Source organism: Anomaloglossus baeobatrachus, chromosome 8 (genome assembly GCF_048569485.1).
Source record: "Anomaloglossus baeobatrachus isolate aAnoBae1 chromosome 8, aAnoBae1.hap1, whole genome shotgun sequence".
Taxonomy (NCBI): domain Eukaryota; kingdom Metazoa; phylum Chordata; class Amphibia; order Anura; family Aromobatidae; genus Anomaloglossus; species Anomaloglossus baeobatrachus.
The window spans coordinates 126,476,005-126,496,689 of NC_134360.1; the positions used below are offsets into that span (position 1 = coordinate 126,476,005).

The 20,685-nt window shown below is 47.3% G+C and overlaps 1 protein-coding gene across 4 annotated transcripts in view; it reads right to left on the minus strand.

The window, feature by feature from the left end:
- Positions 1-20,685, minus strand: part of LOC142249959 (P-selectin-like) — a 1,135,883-nt gene that overhangs the window by 307,459 nt on the left and 807,739 nt on the right. For all 4 annotated transcript variants that reach the window (XM_075321989.1, XM_075321986.1, XM_075321988.1 and 1 more), the window contains one exon: positions 20,268-20,453. In XM_075321989.1, the coding sequence (XP_075178104.1) occupies positions 20,268-20,453 (186 nt within the window). The remainder of the gene's footprint in view (positions 1-20,267; positions 20,454-20,685) is intronic.

A 20,685-nucleotide genomic window follows, 5' to 3' on the forward strand; every position in this document is an offset into this window, starting at 1 on the left:
GAGCATGTGCTATGCTTGGTGGATCCTGATTCGCCCACTGATGTCACACGGCTTGATGACAAGGCTGGTGACGTGGTGAATCCTGACTGGCCAGGCTGGGATGTCGTGGATCCTGATTGGGTCAAGTCCGTCATCTCCGCCTCGCGCCCGCCCTTGGCTGGAGCTACACCTCCTTAAAAGCTCCTCCTGCCATCATGGCGGCGCGCGACCGTCCTTCTATGTTTGGATGTTTGGCAGCGTGCTGCCACGCCACTGCTCAGGCATTATCTTCTTCTGTGGGCTTGGCCCTTGCTGCTTAGGCAGCACCTGGTTTGCAGGCCGTGTCCCTGCCTTGCTGCTCCGGCAGTAGCTCCTTCTACAGGCCGTGTTCCTGTCCCAGGTGAGCTCCTCAAGTCTCCACTGGACTCACCTGGTTATTGAAAGCACACGTGCGTGGGCACCTCTGTGCTACCCTCGTGCCATATTCTCGTGACTTCCACTGGCACACGTGCGTGGGCACCTCTGTGCTTCCCCGTGCAACAGGTACACCGAGCCGTGTGATCCCTGCCATACAACCCACACGGGTTAGGGCAGACCGGTGTACATAGATCGTCTGTGACATTCCAGACGATCGCTAGCAGCAACCCGCTCACTCTTCACCCACCATAGCAGCGGTCCCTTACACCGCACAGTGGACCTTGACCGGCGGAAGCTGTCCATTCCCCATCTTGGCACGCTTCCCCGGGTCCCCCTCGTAACATTACGGTCGCGCCAAAGGTCTGGCTATGGCTGAAGAGCAGCAGCAGTTGCTGCGTTATGTGCAGCAGTTGGAATCACGTTTGGCAGCAGTGGAGCAGTCTTCCTCCGACAAGACTGCTCTGACGACAGTCGCCACCCAGGCGGCTACCCAGGCTGTGCTATTGGGCGGAAGGTCTCCTCGCCTTGCGCTTCCAGAGCGCTTTAGCGGGGACAGCTCCGAGTGCCGTGGGTTTATAAACCAAGTTACCACCTACTTAGAGCTGTCCGCGACTCTTTACGCTACCGAGACGGCGAAGGTAGCCTTCGTCCAGTCCCTGCTCACAGGGAGAGCGCTGAAGTGGTCCACGCCGTTGTGGGAGCGCGGAGATCGGGTGGTGAATAACTTAGCATCTTATCTTGGGGCCATGAGAATGGTGTTCCTCGGGCCTCAAGTCACCCACGACTCCGCGCTGCGCCTCCTACGACTTCGGCAAGGGTCCGCTTCAGTCGGGGACTTTGCCGTACACTTTAGGACACTTGCCGCAGAGCTGGACTGGCCCGATAAGGTCCTTGTCCCTGTGTTCTGGGAGGGCCTGGCAGGGTTCGTCAAAGACGCACTGGCCACGCGTGAGGTGCCTGCTACTTTAGAGTCCTTGATTGTGGTTGCCTCTCGCATAGACATCCGCCAGGCGGAGCGGAGGCTCGAGGTCTCTTCAGCACCCACGTCCTCACGGCCTAAAAAGCGTCTGGCTCCCGTATTCCACCAGACAGGTCTCCCAGCCAGCTCTGTAGGCGACTCCGTGGAGTCAATGGAGGTGTCCAAAGCGGTCTCCTCTACCCCAGGTTCTCGGTCTGGTGTCATCTGCTTTTCCTGTGGGCAGAGGGGACACATAGCTACCCGATGTCCCAAACCGTCGGGAAAAGACAGCGTCTAGTTTCCATCAGAGGGGGGTTACTAGACGCTGCTTCTCCCTCTAGGTTGACTATCAGCGCCCAGTTGCAGTTTGGCACTACTCTCTTCTCTGCTCTGGCCTGCCTGGACTCAGGCGCTGATGGCAATTTCATTTCGACCTCCCTGGCAACCCGATACTCAGTTCCCCTGGTTCTCTTACCCAAGCCACTCAGGGTTCGGGTAGTCAACGGGTCCCTACTAGTCGATCCCATCACCCAGATCACCATCCCTCTCAGGATGGAAGTACCACCAGGACACCATGAGCAGGTGTCCTTCCTGGTGCTTCCAGGGGGGACGGATGAGATCCTACTGGGCCTCCCCTGGTTGAGACAGCATGCTCCTATACTCAACTGGGCAACAGGGGAGATCTCATCATGGGCAGGATCCTGTAGGGAGCACCTCGTGACTACCGAACCACCCGCTACCATTAGGTCGGTTGGGTCCTCAGGGAATACAGGGGAGCCAGGTTTACCGACACCTTATGAGGCCTACAGGGACGTCTTCTCCAAGAGGGCCGCAGATACCCTTCCTCCCCACCGGCCATATGATTGCCGAATAGACCTGAAGCCAGGCTCCGAGCCCCCTAGGGGCAGAGTGTATCCCCTCTCTGCTCCAGAGACGGAGGCTATGTCCAAATATATTCAGGACAGCCTGGCAAAAGGGTTCATTCGCAAGTCTATTTCACCGGCCGGTGCGGGGTTCTTCTTCGTGCAAAAGAAGGAAGGGGATCTACGCCCCTGTATCGATTACAGGGGATTAAATGCAATCACGATCAAAAACAAATACCCTTTGCCCCTCATTACGGAGTTATTTGATCGATTCCGCGGGGCAAAGATCTTCACGAAGCTGGATCTACGCGGGGTGTATAATCTAGTGCGAGTCCGAGAGGGCGATGAGTGGAAGACCGCCTTCAACACCAGGGACGGTCACTACGAGTATCTCGTAATGCCCTTCGGACTCTGCAATGCCCCCGCCATATTTCAAGACTTTGTGAATGATGTTTTCCGGGATTTGTATCTTTCCGTGGTTGCATACCTGGATGATATCCTTATCTTCTCCCCCGATCTTGCCACCCATCGGAGGGATGTCATCCGAGTACTTAAGAGGCTCCGCACTCATTCGTTATATGCTAAGCTAGAAAAGTGCGTTTTTGAACGTGAATCCTTGCCGTTCCTGGGGTATATCGTGTCCAGTCAGGGGTTAGCAATGGATCCGGGGAAGTTGGAGACAGTGATGAAATGGCCTGAGCCCCGCTCGCTGAAAGCGATGCAGCAATTCTTGGGGTTTATCAATTATTATCGCCAGTTCATTCCCAACTTCTCGACGGTGGCAGCACCCATCATTGCCCTTACCCGCAAGGGCACTAATCCCAAAGCATGGACACGGGAAACGGTAGAGGCATTTCACACTCTCAAAACTTACTTCTCCAGAGCTCCCATCCTTCATCGTCCAGACATCTCCAAACCCTTTCTACTAGAGGTAGACGCCTCTTCGGTCGGTGCTGGTGCAGTCCTGTACCAGAAAGACGAACGAGGAAGGAAGCATCCTTGTTTCTTTTTCTCCAAGACCTTTTCTCCGGCCGAGAGGAACTACTCCATAGGGGATAGGGAGTTACTGGCGATGAAACTAGCATTCCAGGAATGGCGGCATCTCCTGGAGGGTGCGAAGCATCCATTTGAAGTATTTTCCGACCATAAAAATCTCACATACCTCCAGACAGCACAACGCCTGAACCCAAGGCAGGCCCGTTGGTCCTTGTTCTTCTCCCGGTTCCGCTTTATTATCCGCCACCTGGCCGGTGAGAAGAACGTACGGGCCGATGCCTTGTCACGTTGTATGGTTGTGTTGGAGGAGGACGAGGAGGAGCCTCGTCTTATACTACCCCCGGACAGCTTGAGGATGGTCACTCCCACTTCTTTGGACCAGGTGCCATCTGGCAAGACCCTCGTTCCCCCTGAACTACGGAATGAGGTGCTATCGTGGGCCCATGCTTCCAAGGTCAGGGGTCACTTTGTGGTCAAAAGGACCAGAGACCTGGTGACTAGGCACTATTGGTGGCCGAGACTACCCCAGGACATACAGGAGTATGTGGGAGCCTGTATGTCGTGTGCACGGAATAAGCCGTCCCGGCAGAGACCGGCAGGTCTTCTTCACCCACTGCCAGTGCCGGATCGTCCCTGGGAAGTGGTGGGAATGGACTTCCTGGGAGATCTGCCCAAGTCAGCAGGTCACAAGGTCGTATGGGTCATCACGGATCACTTCTCTAAAATGGTCCACTTGGTGCCTCTCCCACGACTCCCGACGTCACGTGCTCTCGCCACCTTATTCATTAGGCATGTATTTAGGCTGCATGGCATGCCTGACAAGGTGGTGAGCGACCGGGGTCCACAGTTCGCGTCTCGCTTCTGGAGAGAGCTCTGTAAGCTCCTGCAGATAGAGCTGAACATCTCCTCCGCATACCATCCCGAAACCAATGGACTGGTAGAGCGGACCAATCAGACCTTGGTAACTTACCTCCGTCATTTTATCTCCGCGCACCACGACAACTGGGCTAACCTCCTTCCTTGGGCCGAATTTGCCATTAATAATTCGGTCCATGAATCCTCTGGTCAGACTCCGTTCCTGCTCAATAACGGACAACATCCCAGAATCCCGGTTCCGATGCCCATTACGTCACCCGATCCTAGAGTGGAGGATTGGGCGACCGAGGCCCGGGAGATCTGGGATAACACCCAAGAGGCCCTTAAGAGGGCTAAAGACCGGATGGTGACAACGGCTGATGAGCGCCGCCGCCCTGCACCATCCTTCGCCCCTGGTGACCTAGTGTGGCTGTCCTCTAAGAATGTTAACCTACGGGTACAGGCAGCCAAGTTCGCCCCTAGCTACCTGGGTCCGTTTAAAGTGCTAGAGCAGGTGAACCCGGTGGCATACCGACTCCAGCTCCCTCCACGCTGGGCTATAGCCAACACCTTTCACGTGTCCCTCCTGAAGCCCGTACGACTTAATAAGTTCTCGGGGTCCCTGACGCCTCAAACTGACTCCCCGCCCGACGACTCTGATGTGGCGAAGCTTGTGGAGACAAAAGTTATACGGGGCAGGAGGTACTACCTCGTGGAGTGGGTCGGCCGTGGTCCGGAGCATAGATCCTGGGAATTGGAGGATCATATCCACGCCCCGGGTTTGATAGCGGCCTTCGAGCACGGGCAGGGGGGGGGGGGCCTAGACGGGGGGGTAATGTTACACCTCGTGGCTCTCCTGTGGCAAGGAATGAGACAGTCTCCTTGCCTGCCACGAGCGCTCCTGCTCCGCAGCGCCGAAGGTCTGCCAGACTGCAGGAGAAACCTCCTCAGAGAGGCAGCACAAGGGTGACACCTAGTGGTACTCCTGTTGCAAGAAATAAGGCGGTCTCCCATTCCTTGCCTGCCACAGCTCCTCCTGCTCAGCAGCCTCGAAGGTCTGTGAGGTTGCGCAATGTGCAGAGATTTGCTGCTCAGGGAAGCAGTGAGACTCCCGTTATCTCTACACATTGTGAGACCGAGGATCCCGCCTCTATTTCCCAGAGGCAGGAGGGTGAGCATGTGCTATGCTTGGTGGATCCTGATTCGCCCACTGATGTCACACGGCTTGATGACAAGGCTGGTGACGTGGTGAATCCTGACTGGCCAGGCTGGGATGTCGTGGATCCTGATTGGGTCAAGTCCATCATCTCCGCCTCGCGCCCGCCCTTGGCTGGAGCTACACCTCCTTAAAAGCTCCTCCTGCCATCATGGCGGCGCGCGACCGTCCTTCTATGTTTGGATGTCTGGCAGCGTGCTGCCACGCCACTGCTCAGGCATTATCTTCTTCTGTGGGCTTGGCCCTTGCTGCTTAGGCAGCACCTGGTTTGCAGGCCGTGTCCCTGCCTTGCTGCTCCGGCAGTAGCTCCTTCTACAGGCCGTGTTCCTGTCCCAGGTGAGCTCCTCAAGTCTCCACTGGACTCACCTGGTTATTGAAAGCACACGTGCGTGGGCACCTCTGTGCTACCCTCGTGCCATATTCTCGTGACTTCCACTGGCACACGTGCGTGGGCACCTCTGTGCTTCCCCGTGCAACAGGTACACCGAGCCGTGTGATCCCTGCCATACAACCCACACGGGTTAGGGCAGACCGGTGTACATAGATCGTCTGTGACATTCCAGACGATCGCTAGCAGCAACCCGCTCACTCTTCACCCACCATAGCAGCGGTCCCTTACACCGCACAGTGGACCTTGACCGGCGGAAGCTGTCCATTCCCCATCTTGGCACGCTTCCCCGGGTCCCCCTCGTAACAGTTGTGCCTTTTTTACCGCTGGCCAGGAGCTCACAAGTCCCCATCACGAATTTCTTGACACCCAGAGGATTGAAAAGAAAAAACAGTTTAGAGGAACCAGAGCCGGGTATAGGCTCAAACAAAAAAGAGAAAAGGAGCTACTGATAAAAGATGACACTTCGGGTATTTTCAACCTATCCAGCTATAATCTTTCTAAATGTGAGATAAATGTCCTGAAAAAAGGGCTTTCTTTTTGCCCGGCCAAGTCTTCCAACGACTTTGAGCTTTTTTTGGACTTTCAGAAGTTTGTCAGAAAACTCACACTTACTAGACATTTTCAAATCAACAGCTCTATACCCACCAATAAAGATGATACTAGTGATTGGTTTCTTCATACTGATTATAAGGTAAAATCGAATTTTTATCCATTACACAGTATAGGTCATCATATCAAGACATTCAATGATTTAGTGCTGGAAGATTTTAAGAGACTCCAGAATAACAAGAACCCCCCTAGAGCCAACTTATCTAAGGAAGAAAAAATGGCACTTGCATCCCTAAAGAATAATCCCAATTTAGTCATCCGTAGTGCGGATAAAGGGGGAGGTATTGTCCTACAGGATAAGAGCAGTTATGTCCAGGAAGCTTTGAGAATGCTATCCAATAACGCACACTACGAGATAGTGGAGTTGTCTACATATCAGGATTCCATTGTAGAATATCGTACACTTATCAAAAAGGCTTCAGATCTGGGGATTCTTAACAAAGATGAATATAAATTCCTGGATATTAAAAATCCCAAAACAGCATTCTACTACCACCTTCCTAAGATTCACAAATGCCTGAATAATCCCCCTGGGAGACCCATCATCTCAGGGATTGGGTCACTCACTGAGAATCTGGCGGCTTATGTTGACTCGATTATGAGGACGCACGTCACGAATCTAAGAAGTTTCCTTAGAGACTCGCCTCACCTTATAAGCATTTTAAAGGATGTCACTTGGAAAGAGTCATTCCTGTTTTTGACGCTGGATATTGCTTCCTTATACACCAATATTTCACACAACCTAGGTCTCGAGTGTTTCAAACAATATTTAGAAGTTGATGACCGGTTACCAGTGGAGCAGAAGGGATTTGTTTTGGACAGTATGAATTTTATTTCTAAAAATAACTTTTTCATGTTCCAGGAGCACATGTATCACCAATGCTGCGGCGTTGCCATGGGCTCTAAGGCAGCACCTACTTTCGCCAACTTAGTGATGGGACTCTTTGAGATGCATTACATATATTCTTCCAAATTGTTTAAACATGTAGTGGTCTATAAAAGATATATAGATGACTTATTCATCATCTGGGACAATGTTGAAAATAATTATTCATTGTTCCTGGAGGAGATAGAGAACAATACTTGGGGCTTAAAATTTTCTCCTACTACAGATCGGACATCCATTGATTTTTCTGGATTTAACCATCTCGCATGCTGAGGGCTCCCTCCTTACAAAAACCTTCTTCAAGAAAGTAGACAGCAATGGTTATATTGATTTTAATAGTAACCATTATGACAAATGGCTGCTTAATGTCCCTAAAAACCAATACCAAAGGGTTAGGAGGAATTGTACGCTGGATAAGGATTTTAAGGACCAGGCTAAGATCCTAAAAGAAAGGTTCCTGGATAAAAATTATCCCCTGACAGTGGTTAAGAAAGCATATCAAGATGTTAGACATCAAAAGCAGAATGATTTTTCTGTTTTAGGTGACAAAGTGGTTGACAAGAGAATACCGACTAATAGATTCGCCTCTAATTTCCTGACCACCTTCAGCTGTGATGGTGAAGCCATTAAGGGGGTATTAAGGAAGTAATGGTCCATTCTGCAGAATGACCCGTATCTCAAGGGGGTGTTACCTTCCCAACCTGGGGTCACTTTCCGCAGGGCCGCCAACCTTAAGAATCAGTTGGCTCCTAGTAGACTAAGAAGTCCCTCTAACATTGTGGGGACAAATAAACCAATGGGGTCCTATAGGTGTCTAACTAAGAATTGCCTATGTTGTAAGTCCATCCAGCATGGAAGGGTCGGGTTTGGGTCTTTCCCTGGAAATATGGAATTTGTAATACAAGGACATCTTACATGTCAGTCTGATTATGTTATTTATTTGATTGAATGTGACTGTAATAAGCGATATATAGGGAGAACCATTCAAGCCCTGCACAATAGAATCAATTCTCACAGACATAATATTAAGGTGGGATTCATGCTTCACGGGCTTTCCCGACACACTACTATATGTCATGATAGAAAAATCGCACTAAAGGTGACTCCGATCGAACAGATACCCCCATACGTTCCAAATAGGATGGATATTTTAAATAGGAAAGAAACGTATTGGATCTATAAGTTGAATACCCTAAAACCTCATGGCCTTAATGAGGTAACTGATTTATTCCAGTAATATTAAGTTTCAGGGGGTTTTTAATGCCTCACCCTTTATTTTATGTGTTTTTATTACTATGGTTTTTATTTATTTTATGCATATGTTATATTTTATACACTATTTTTAAGTTTGGAATGTATGTAATATCTTATTTTTATATTTATGAGGTCGATACTGACACGCTCACTTAGAGCGGTCGCCCTGTGATTTTAGGATTTTTCCGGAATTTTTCCTGTCTTATCAGGACCATTTCTTTGTTTCCACACATCTGGTTTTTAATTCCCTTTATATTCTAGCGGGCATAGTTATATGAGTGTGTTTTATATCTATATACATTTTTTTGCACATCATTTTGTCCGTTGTTTCTTCTTTGGACTCATGTTAGTCACCTTTATCGTTGGAATTTTCTAAGGGGTACGGATGGCCTTCTTTGGTGATGCAGGCATTTCCCCCTTTTTTTTCCCCCCCCTTCACCCCTTTCTTTTTGGGCTAATCAGGGACAAGGTGTCACTTTTTTCCGAGTCCTTTTGCATTGTTCATCTTCCACATCACTATACACGTATAGACACTTGGGATAATGCCTCTGTACGCATAGATAATGCCTTTGTATGCACAGTTATGGTTTCCGTGGTTTAAATCTATGGTATGTTATTATTTTATTATTTTTTTGTCAGCCCGGACAGATGCTGGGTTTTCATTATTGTACGCATTCGCTATGCGCTTTTGTTCAACGATTGTATATTTGTTAAACTGTCTTTTCTGGCTTAAGACTTGTAACGCATGCGCACAGTGGTTTTTCCCACGCTTATGCCCTCCAGTGAACTATCGGTTACTCTTGATCCAGACCTTGACGCATGCGCCGATTAGTTTTTTCCCACGCTTCTGTTCTCTGATGAACCGCGGTCTGAGTTCATTGATCAGTAGCGTGCCCTTAGGTTTCCCTATGGTGCGAGTTAATCTCCCTAATCCACTCTCATTTCCTTTGCTCCCAGATTTCGGGTAATTGATAGACTTACTCGGGTGGCGACATGGGTTTATGCCGTGCTGTCAGTATATACACTAAGTCAAATAGACTCAGAGTATGGAGAGTTCTTTACCCTTCCCTGACCCTGGGTTAACACACATTTATTCTACATATGCCAACATGCGTCGCATGCGGCTATATATAAAATTGTAATTATATGCAATTGGAGGGATTTTCTTTCACAATTTTATTCTATTTAGGAAGTTTTTTTGTATGTACATATAGTTGTATTATTTGCTGTATTCATCATTTTCTTTGGGTGACTACATTTGATCAATCATTTATGTATTGCACTTATTGGTTTTTTGTATCCTTGGATAGGTTATATAGTACGTCACTTTTGACAACGTGGCACCCTTTCCCGCCTATTTTTTTCTTTTGAGGGATGGTCTGATGACGTCATTGTGATTATATATTGTTTGTATCGTCCTACTGGGACAGATTTGATGTTATTTCTATTCCTGGTGGTCCTGATGAAGGGAGCAGATGCTCCGGAAACGCGTCGACCTGTATGACAATAAAGTGACATTGATCTGAACATCTGCATAAGTGATCCATTGGCGCGGCATTGAACACCTCTCTCCTTCGCTTTCTGTTATCTGCTGGTATGGTGGCTGCAGCCGAGGATCGACATTACATGCGGTTATAGTGGTTGTGACTCTCACAACTGCAATTGGTGAGTATATTGACTCCCCCCTCCCTACCCCACACATTTTGGGGTAAGACCCTATTTGCGCTTGTTTTTCCACAGTCTTTTCCACATTGTCAGTGGACAGATGCGAGCGCTCGTCTGTCAGCACACCCCCAGCAGCACTAAACACACGTTCCGAGAGAACGCTGGCTGCGGGACACGACAAGATCCCCAAGGCGTAAGTGGCGAGCTTAGGCAATTTATCCAGATTGGAAGCCCAAAATGAGCAAGGCTCAAGTCGCACAGTAATGGCATCGATGTTCACTTGCACATACTCATATATCTTTGTCTCTTCTTCTTTTTCCTCGTCCAGCTGTTTTGTTTTTGCATGAGTACAGTTAGGTCCAGAAATATTTGGACAGTGACACAATTTTCGCGAGTTGGGCTCTGCATGCCACCACATTGGATTTGAAATGAAACCTCTACAACAGAATTCAAGTGTAGATTGTAACGTTTAATTTGAACAAAAATATCTGATAGAAATTGTAGGAATTGTACACATTTCTTTACAAACACTCCACATTTTAGGAGGTCAAAAGTAATTGGACAAATAAACCAAACCCAAACAAAATATTTTTATTTTCAATATTTTGTTGCGAATCCTTTGGAGGCAATCACTGCCTTAAGTCTGGAACCTATGGACATCACCAAACGCTGGGTTTCCTCCTTCTTAATGCTTTGCCAGGCCTTTACAGCCGCAGCCTTTAGGTCTTGCTTGTTTGTGGGTCTTTCCGTCTTAACTCTGGATTTGAGCAAGTGAAATGCATGCTCAATTGGGTTAAGATCTGGTGATTGACTTGGCCATTGCAGAATGTTCAACTTTTTTGCACTCATGAACTCCTGGGTAGCTTCAGCCAAAGGGCTGTATGCTTGGGGTCATTGTCCATCTGTACTTTGAAGCGCCGTCTGATCAACTTTGCGGCATTTGGCTGAATCTGGGCTGAAAGTATATCCCGGTACACTTCAGAATTCATCCGGCTACTCTTGTCTGCTGTTATGTCATCAATAAACACAAGTGACCCAGTGCCATTGAAAGCCATGCATGCCCATGCCATCACGTTGCCTCCACCATGTTTTACAGAGGATGTGGTGTGCCTTGGATCATGTGCCGTTCCCTTTCTTCTCCAAACTTTTTTCTTCCCATCATTCTGGTACAGGTTGATCTTTGTCTCATCTGTCCATAGAATACTTTTCCAGAACTGAGCTGGCTTCATGAGGTGTTTTTCAGCAAATTTAACTCTGGCCTGTCTATTTTTGGAATTGATGAATGGTTTGCATCTAGATGTGAACCCTTTGTATTTACTTTCATGGAGTCTTCTCTTTACTGTTGACTTAGAGACAGATACACCTACTTCACTGAGAGTGTTCTGGACTTCAGTTGATGTTGTGAACGGGTTCTTCTTCACCAAAGAAAGTATGCGGCGATCATCCACCACTGTTGTCATCCGTCGACGCCCAGGCCTTTTTGAGTTCCCAAGCTCACCAGTCAATTCCTTTTTTCTCAGAATGTACCCGACTGTTGATTTTGCTACTCCAAGCATGTCTGCTATTTCTCTGATGGATTTTTTCTTTTTTTTCAGCCTCAGGATGTTCTGCTTCACCTCAATTGAGAGTTCCTTAGACCGCATGTTGTCTGGTCACAGCAACAGCTTCCAAATGCAAAACCACACACCTGTAATCAACCCCAGACCTTTTAACTACTTCATTGATTACAGGTTAACGAGGGAGACGCCTTCAGAGTTAATTGCAGGCCTTAGAGTCCCTTGTCCAATTACTTTTGGTCCCTTGAAAAAGAGGAGGCTATGCATTACAGAGCTATGATTCCTAAACCCTTTCTCCGATTTGGATGTGAAAACTCTCATATTGCAGCTGGGAGTGTGCACTTTCAGCCCATATTATATATATAATTGTATTTCTGAACATGTTTTTGTAAACAGCTAAAATAACAAAACGTGTGTCACTGTCCAAATATTTCTGGACCTAACTGTATATGTCTTTGTCACTTTCCCATTTGTTTGTGGTGTCTTGGGAGTTGTTAGTCACCGTTTGGACACCTTTGAAGGTGTTTTCTGTGTTTTTATGTGTTTGTGTTTGCCTCCCATTGTTTTCAAAGGGGTTTGAGAGGTTCGTCGAACGGTTCGTCGAACCAAACTCGAACGCGGCCTCCATTCGATGAACCGAACCGAACTCTAGCCTTTAGAGGGTGGCTCATCTCTATTGGCAACGTTCTCAATGGTAAGGTTGTGTTCCCCTGGTGCTAGGGTGCCCAATTTGAAAATGCAAAAACTTTATTTTTTTATCAGACTATTCAAGTGATCCGGGTCAGTATCAATAATGTGGTCTATGATGGTAAGACTGATTAGTTTGGGATCTCTATGGTGGATGGCATTAAAATGTTTTGATAAACTGTGCAATTGGTAACCTGTCTGTATATTGTGCCTATGCTTTTTAAGACGGGCATGCATGGTTTCTTTCATGTGGCCCCTATATTGGAGGTCGCACATACATTCCAATAAATATACCACGTATGTTGTTTGGCAGTTTACCCTATATTTGATAGGGAAAGTTCTGCCTGTGGAACGGAAGGTGTAAGATTTTCTGCCATTGGCGATAACCTTGCAACAGAGACATTTGAGTGTGTTGCAGGAGTAACATCCCAAATTACCATTGCCAATTGTTTTGCTGAGATTAGGCTTAAGAGATGTATTACTGGGTGCTAACATATTGCGCAAACATCTATTTTTTTATAAATAATCTTAGGTTTAGGCGGAAGGTACTCAGAAAGTATGGGATCACCCTTCAGGATAAACCAGCATCTGTTTATTAGATACTGAATCACTGCTCAAGATTGACAAAAGGTAGTAACCAGACTCTACTTAGTTAAATCTGGATATTCCTTTGTCGACGTCTTTTGGTGTAGCAATTTTCCCAATGCAGGATTCCATGCTTTAGTTTTCCTATTTGTGACCTGTAACAATTTCATGGGGTACCCTTTTTGTAAGAATCACTTTTTGAGTATTTGGATTTTTGGAGAAAGTCCGAATCCCTTGTGAAATTTTTTCGTACCCTCCAATACTGGCCAAAGGGAACATTGATGATCCATTTGGGAAGGTGTCCACTATCAAACCTTAGGTAACTGTTAACATCAACCGGTTTAAAATAGGTTGAAGTGAACACCCTACCCATCTCATCAATTTGAACCAACAGTTCCAGATATTGGAGGGCATTGGGAAAAGTCATTGCTGTGAAGGTTAAACCCTAGGGGTTGGTGTTGAGGTCATTGACAAAATCAAGGGCTTCCTCTCTGGTGCCCTTCCATAGAAAGAATAAAACATCTATATACCAAAGATAAAATATTACATGCCCTTCCACCAATGTCGACTGCGCAATGAAGACAGATTCGAATACACCCATAAGTAAGTTTGCGTAACTGGGTGTGAATCTCGTCCCCATTGCGCAGTCTTTTTTTCTGCTGATAAACGGTTCCCTCAAGTGTGAAAACATTATTAGCAATAGCTAGGATAAACAAAATGGCTGTTAACAGAAAGACCCTCTGTGCGCTAGGAATTGAATGATCCGCTTCAAGGACTTTGCCAATTGCTGCTAAGCCCAATTCATGCGAGATGTTGCTGTATAGCGCAGCAACATCAACGGTTAGAATTAAGCATCCTTTCATAGGAGGCAATTATCTAAGCTCCTTGAATTTACATTCTTTCTACATAATTCTATTTAAAATATCATTTTATGAGTCTTACACTGCCATTTAATTTTTCAAACCACAGGTCTTTTCAAGTTTCCTGAACAGTATTTCATGGCCATGGATTAGTTCTGGTCCACTTTAGTGCATCCAAACTATTTTATTTTTTTTCTTTTACCTGCCTTTACCATTTTTCTTCTTCTTTTTTTTCATTTGTTCATTTTTTTAGTTTTCTTTCTCTAGTTTTTTTACATAATAAATTATGAACTATGAGTCACTGTCATGTGTCTTCCTTGGTGATCTTTTTTGAAAACCTGCTTTTATTTATAGATCACATTATTGGTGTAGCCTGTTAAATTGGTGGATTTCTTGATGAAGGAGTGGGGAGACACTTCGAAACACGTAGAATAAAACCACCTTCATTTGATCTTCTTTGGATTTATGTCATATCTTCGGCGGCGCAGTGGTAGCTCCACATTTCTTTTGTTCCTGATCTGCTTCGGCTTGTTAAGCGCGTGGACACTGCAGCAGCTGATTACATGCTTTTAATCAGGTTGTGTGACACACAACCCCATAAGGGGAGCACATTCCTTTATCACTTGTGCATGTAAGTTGGATAAGACCCTATTGCGTGTTTTCCCCCTTCAGTTTTCCGTTTAACTTTAGAAGAAACATTGCATGACATGGAAGCTAGGGCAGATGAGAATAACATTTATTTGTGTTAGAGAATAGTGATGAGCTACCACCCTAGTGTTCGGGTTCGGTTCGGTTCATCGAACTTCGGGTGTGTTCGTCGAACGGTCGACGAACACTTTCGAACACCGTCGAACACCATTGAAAACAATGGCAGGCAAACACAAACACATAGAAAACATCTTCTAAAGTGTCCAAAAGGTGACAAACTACTCAGAAGACACAAAAAACACATGGAAAAGTGACAAGTACATATACTCATGCGAAAAGAAAAGAGCTGGACGAATAAAAGGAGAAGGAGGCACAGATATAGGCATGTCATGCCCTTCTAAAGTCATGTAAAACACAGCAAGAGGACTCCAACAAGAGTCTCCATTTTTTCCAAAAATTTGGGCACAGACACCACTTAAGTGGCATCAATTGTCCCACAGTTGCAAACTTAAAATGGTTATGTTTATGAAGCACATTCAAAAATCCACAAGCCTTTACTCTCCCCAGGATGACACAGGGGTAGAAACATTCTTGCGCATCCATGACCTGTTCATCTTGATAAACGTTAGTCTGTCCACATTGTCACTGGACAGACGTGTGCTCTTATCTGTCAGAACACCACCAGCAGCACTGAACACATGTTCCGAGAGAACGCTGCCTGCTGGACACGACAAGACGTAAGTGGCGAGCTCAGGCCATTTGTCCATATTGGAAGCCCAAAATGAGCAAGGCTCCAGTTGCACAGTCATGACATCTATGTGTTCACCTGGAGATACTACTGTATTATCCTCTCCAGGCGTTGACTATGTGTCAGACTTCTTGTGTCTTCTGGCCTTGCAAAGTATGGTCTTAAAAAAATCATGAAACGATTCCATAAAATTGCTGTTACCACCAGATACGGTGTTACTGGTACGGTTTGAGTGGTGACTCAACAGTCCCATGGTTGGCAAGTTAGAACTGTACGATTCACTCTGTGCACCACTGGTGTTTAGTGGAAAAAATGATCTAAGATTGTGTAACAGCTTCTGCTGATACTACTGCATACGTGCGTCTCTTTCTATGGCAGGAATTATTTCACCAAATTTTGTCTTGTACCGGGGATCTAAGAGTGTGTCAACCCAGTAGTCAGCATTACTTCGACTTCTGACAATCCGAGGGTCATGTTGTAGGTAGCGCAGCAAGAAGGCGCTCATGTGTCTTGCGCATCCAAGAGGACCAAGTCCTTGTTGTGTTGGTGGCGGTGAGGTAAGAATCATGCTGCCTTCCTCTGCCCTCTCCCCCCAACCTCGCACAACAGAAATGTGATCAAGGTCTCCCTCATCTGCTGAGTCTTCAATGCCCATCGCCAGTTTGTACTCCATTTCTTCCTGGGCTCCTGTACCTTCAACAGTTTGGCTGCTACCATGCGCCCTTGTTAATCCCTCTCCCCCACCATCCCATGCCTGCCGCCTTGGTGCTGCTGACCGTCTGGACTTTGGAGATCGTGTTATCCCTTCTGCATATGACTTCTCCTCTACTTCCTCCCCTTGCTCTTGTCCCACCACCTAACTCCGAATACTGTTTAGAGTGTGCTCCAGCATGTAGATGACTGAAATAGTCATGCTGATAATGGCATTGTCAGCGCTAAACATCTTCATCACCATGTCAAAACTGTGCAGAAGGGTGCATAGGTCCTTGATCTGAGAGCACTCCAGGAGCATGATCTTCCCCACCTCTGGATCTCATTGGCCCAGGCTATACGTCATAACGTATTGCACCAGGGCTCGGCGGTGCTGCCACAGTCACTGCAATATGTGCAGAGTCGAATTCCAACGTGTCGGCACATAGCAAATCAGCTGGTGAACCGGCAGGCTTAAAGACTTCTGGAGCGATGCAAGTCATTGAGCTGTGGGGAGTGAATGGCGGAAGTGAGCACACAGCGACCGTGCCCTCTGCAGAAGCCCATCTAGGCTGGGATACTCAGTTAAAAATTGCTGGACAACAAGGTTCAACAAGTGAGCCATACAAGGCACGTGTGTCACATTGCCCCGGCGAACAGCCGCACCCAGGTTTGCAGCATTGTCGCACACGGCCTTCCCTGGCTGCAGGTTGAGTGGAGGCAACCATTGATGAAACTCAGTCTCCAGAGCTGACCACAACTCCTCAGCTGTGTGACTCACATTTCCCTGACATTTCAAAGTAAAGACCGCCTGATGCCATTGAGCTCTGCTGCCAGCATAGTAAGGAGGTGTGCGGGATTCCTTGTGCGCAGTTACAATGCGGGTGGCCTTACCAGACAGGCTTTGGGCAGAGGTGGAGGACTGAGATGAGGTTGAGGAGGCAGAAGCAGTGGAGGAACTTCTACATACAGAGGATTGATGCACAACTCGTGTGGACGGCAAGACTTGTAGAGCAGACCCTTCTCCATTGCTCACCATAGTTACCCAGTGCCCAGTCAGCGACAGTCAGTAGGGTGTCCTTGGCAAACTGCTGGTCTGTGAGGAAGGTGCAGATGGAGACATAATGTTGCCTTCATCCAAAGGTGGTGCTCTCGATGTCTGAGAGAGCTCAACACCAGCAGCTGTTTCCACTTCCAAAACAACTGACAACCTGCCAATCACACTGCCTGTTGTGGGTAAAGAGGTGGAAGGTCTGCGTCCAAAAGCATGTGTGACTGCTCTCCCCACAGTCACAGAAGCACAGAAGATGAAGCGCACGCAGATGCACTTGATGGGGCAGACGGTGGTTGGCCCTCCTCACTAGGCCGCATTGTAGCACAGTGAACTTTCCACTGCGACTTATGCTTCATATCCATGTGACAGTTCATGGACGAAGTAGTCAAACTAGTGAGTTTTTGGCCTCTACTTAGAGATTGGCGACAAATCTTACAGATGACATGAGTTGGGTGATCCTTTGCGATCTCAGAAAAGGCGCAGGCTAGGCAAGGCTTAGAGCCCATGCAACCTGCAGTGCAACCCCGACTTCTGCTCAGAGGCAGAGTTGTGGCTGAGGATGCAGTTGTTGACGTTCTTCCAGTACTCCGTCTCTATCCAGGAAGGCGCCACGTAACCTCGTCGTCAGTAGCATCCTCCTCCACCTCCTCTGCTGACCTCATCGACTGGCTGACTGTGGGTTGACAGTAAGGCGGGCTTTACACGTTGCAACATCGCAAGCTGATGCTGCGATGTCACACGCGATAGTCCCCGCCCCCGTCGCAGCTCGATATCCTTGTGATAGCTGCCGTAGCGAACATTATCTCTACGGCAGCTTCACATGGACTCACCTGTCCTGGGACGTCGCTCTGGCCGGCGACCCGCCTCCTTATTAAGGGGGCGGGTCGTATGGTGTCACTGCGACGTCACACGGCAGGCGGCCAATAGGAGCGGAGGGGCGGAGATGAGCGGGATGTAAACATCCCGCCCACCTTCTCTCTTCCGCATATCCTACGGGAGCCATGGTGATGCCGGTAGGAGATGTTCCTCGCTCCTGCGGCTTCACACACAGCGATGTGTGCTGCTGCTGGAGCGAGGAACAACATCGGACCATCGCGTCAGCGTAATTATGGATTATGCCGACGCTACACCGATGATACGATTACGACGCTTTTGCGCTCATTAATTGTATCATCTAGGCTTTACACACTACGATGTCGCCTGCGATGCCGGATGTGCGTCACTTTCAATTTGACCCCACCATCTATTAGAGAATAGCGGCAAAATACGGAATCATTAAAGAATGGGCCCAATAGGGGGAACATTAAACCAGGTAGGGGCCCAGGATGGGAAAAATTATTACTGGAGGGGGATTAAATGGGGTCGTTGTACCATGATGGGGGACATTATATCAGGAAGGATTCCAGGATGGTTGACATTGTAACAGGATCGGGGACATTATTTCTAAAAAGGGCACAAGATGGGGACATAATGTATATTATTGGAAGGGACCCGGGATTGGGATATTACACCAGGATGGGGGACATTTTTACTGTAAAGGGCCCAGAATAAAATGCATTATAGCAGGAAGGGGCCTAGAACCGGTGACATACCAGGAATGGGCCCATAGTGGAAAACATTCTAACTTGAACTGGCACATGATATTCGACATTATTACCAGAAGGGTCCCCGGATGGAGAGCACTAAACCAAGAAGGGGTCCAGGATTTCTGACGTTAGTATAGTATGGAGGACACTATTACATTATGGGAGTGTTGGCAATAAGTATGTCTTTATAAGATTTAGAACTCTACAAGGGCCCATACATCTGATCAACATACAGGCAGGGTCCATCTCCAAATTTTCCTTTTGAGCCAATCGAACGTTAGTTATGCCACTGGATCATACAGGCGCCACAGGTTAGTGCACCTCACTTAAGCTGCAGTATTCATCACGGTTATGGAGGAGGTCGTTGCCGGTAACAACTGCAACACACATGACACTTAGTGAAGGGGGGCTCTCCTACTGGGATTGAGCTGGGGTAGTCGCAGGGGACAGCCATAACTTAATATGGGATTCCCGGTCAGCTAGTGCAGACAACCCGGGGGGCGGGGCCTCCACTTTGGGAAGCAAGAAACACCCCCACACTGAGTCTGTTGGTCTGCACTGGGCAGATGGAAAGGAAGTGAGTGAGAGGAGCTACAGGGTTGCTGAGGGGAGAGCTTGATTGCCCCCTCAGGACTAGCGCAGAAAGGGTACGGAGCCCTAGGGTGGTGAACACTTCAAGTTTCATCATCAGATTCCACCGGGCGAGGATATTGCAAGTCTCCAAGCCCACCTAAGTGCCCGGGGTACAGCAGCAGATAGAGCCAGGAACCGGGACCACGGTCAGGCCCAACAAGGGACTCGTGCTGCCTGCCAGATGGGATGGGAGCACTAAACTAAGACCAGAGTACCTGTGTAGCTATAGGTCACAGGGACTCGCTAAGCAGAGTGCAAGGAGGTAGAGCTCATGGATTCTGATACCGGCCTCGACCTCTGAAGTATCTGGGATCGGCTGAATCCCATCACAGCATGGCCCGCTGCTCCAAAGGCGGTGTGCTTCTACTAAGTAAAGACGTTGAACTGCACCAGCTGTGTCTTCCCTTTTCCTGCCGACTCTTCCAGCATAGCGCCCCTGCTCAACAGTGACTACTACCACCGTCATTCTTCCTGGGACATAACTCTGCCCGTGGAGAGCTGTACCAACTGAGTTGCTTAGTCATCCGCCCCAGAAGAGAGAAGCAATCCTGCAGTGGCGGCTAATCTTGGCAGCACACCACGGGTGGCGTCACGAACTACAACTCCCATCGTCCCTGTCCCCAAAAGGCTTTTATTGACACCCTGGGTTACGAAACCGGGCGAGGCCACGAGTAGTACCCGACCCCATGGGCGCGTCATATACACATCTTTATGTAGTGTTGGTGACCTTATGCTGTGTCTCTTGGAGGGATCACATATCCATTCACATGTCTGTGGGGTTTTTTTTACAGACCGTGTTTCTACCAAAAAAGCAAGATGATATATTTGTTAATGATCTCAATCACCCATACAAGTATATAGGTTTGTGAAAATTACAAAAAGCACAAGTGGTATTAGTGTACAATTTGTGTGCTATCCATGATAAACTTTACAGAAGATAAAAGAATTTTTTTAATTTGTTACATTTCAATAAGTAAAAATCACTAAAACACTAATGGTAAAATCTGATACACTGACCAAACACTGATGAACATTGGATAAAAACACTGAAGACACTCTGACCATTTCTTGTGTACATGAAAATCATTGGTGTCTGAATGAGGCCTTACAACTTTGTAAAAAGACATTTACCAATGCATGAAGGTGTAGATTCCGACCATTCTCCTGTTTTCTCACACAATAACGATGATGTTCCTTGTAATTCAAATCCTTCTTCACAAGTGATGTTACAAATGGATTTGTACCTGTTCTCTCCGTATATGTGAGTACAAAGTATTGTGCCATGCTCTGGGCTCTGCAGGGCCGTACACTGAACAGCTGTGAACAAAAATAACATTTGGAGTTTCCAAAAGATCTTTAATCATCCAAGACAAAATACTGAATGAAAATTTTAAAGCACAATGATAACAATAAAAACAATCTGCATATATTCTGGCCTTTAGACTCTTTAATTTTTATTTTTGTGTGTTCATTCTTTCCTCTCTTTTTATTAAGACACACAACTTTTCTATTTTTCTGTTGACATTGTTGCAAGAGGACTAGAGATGAG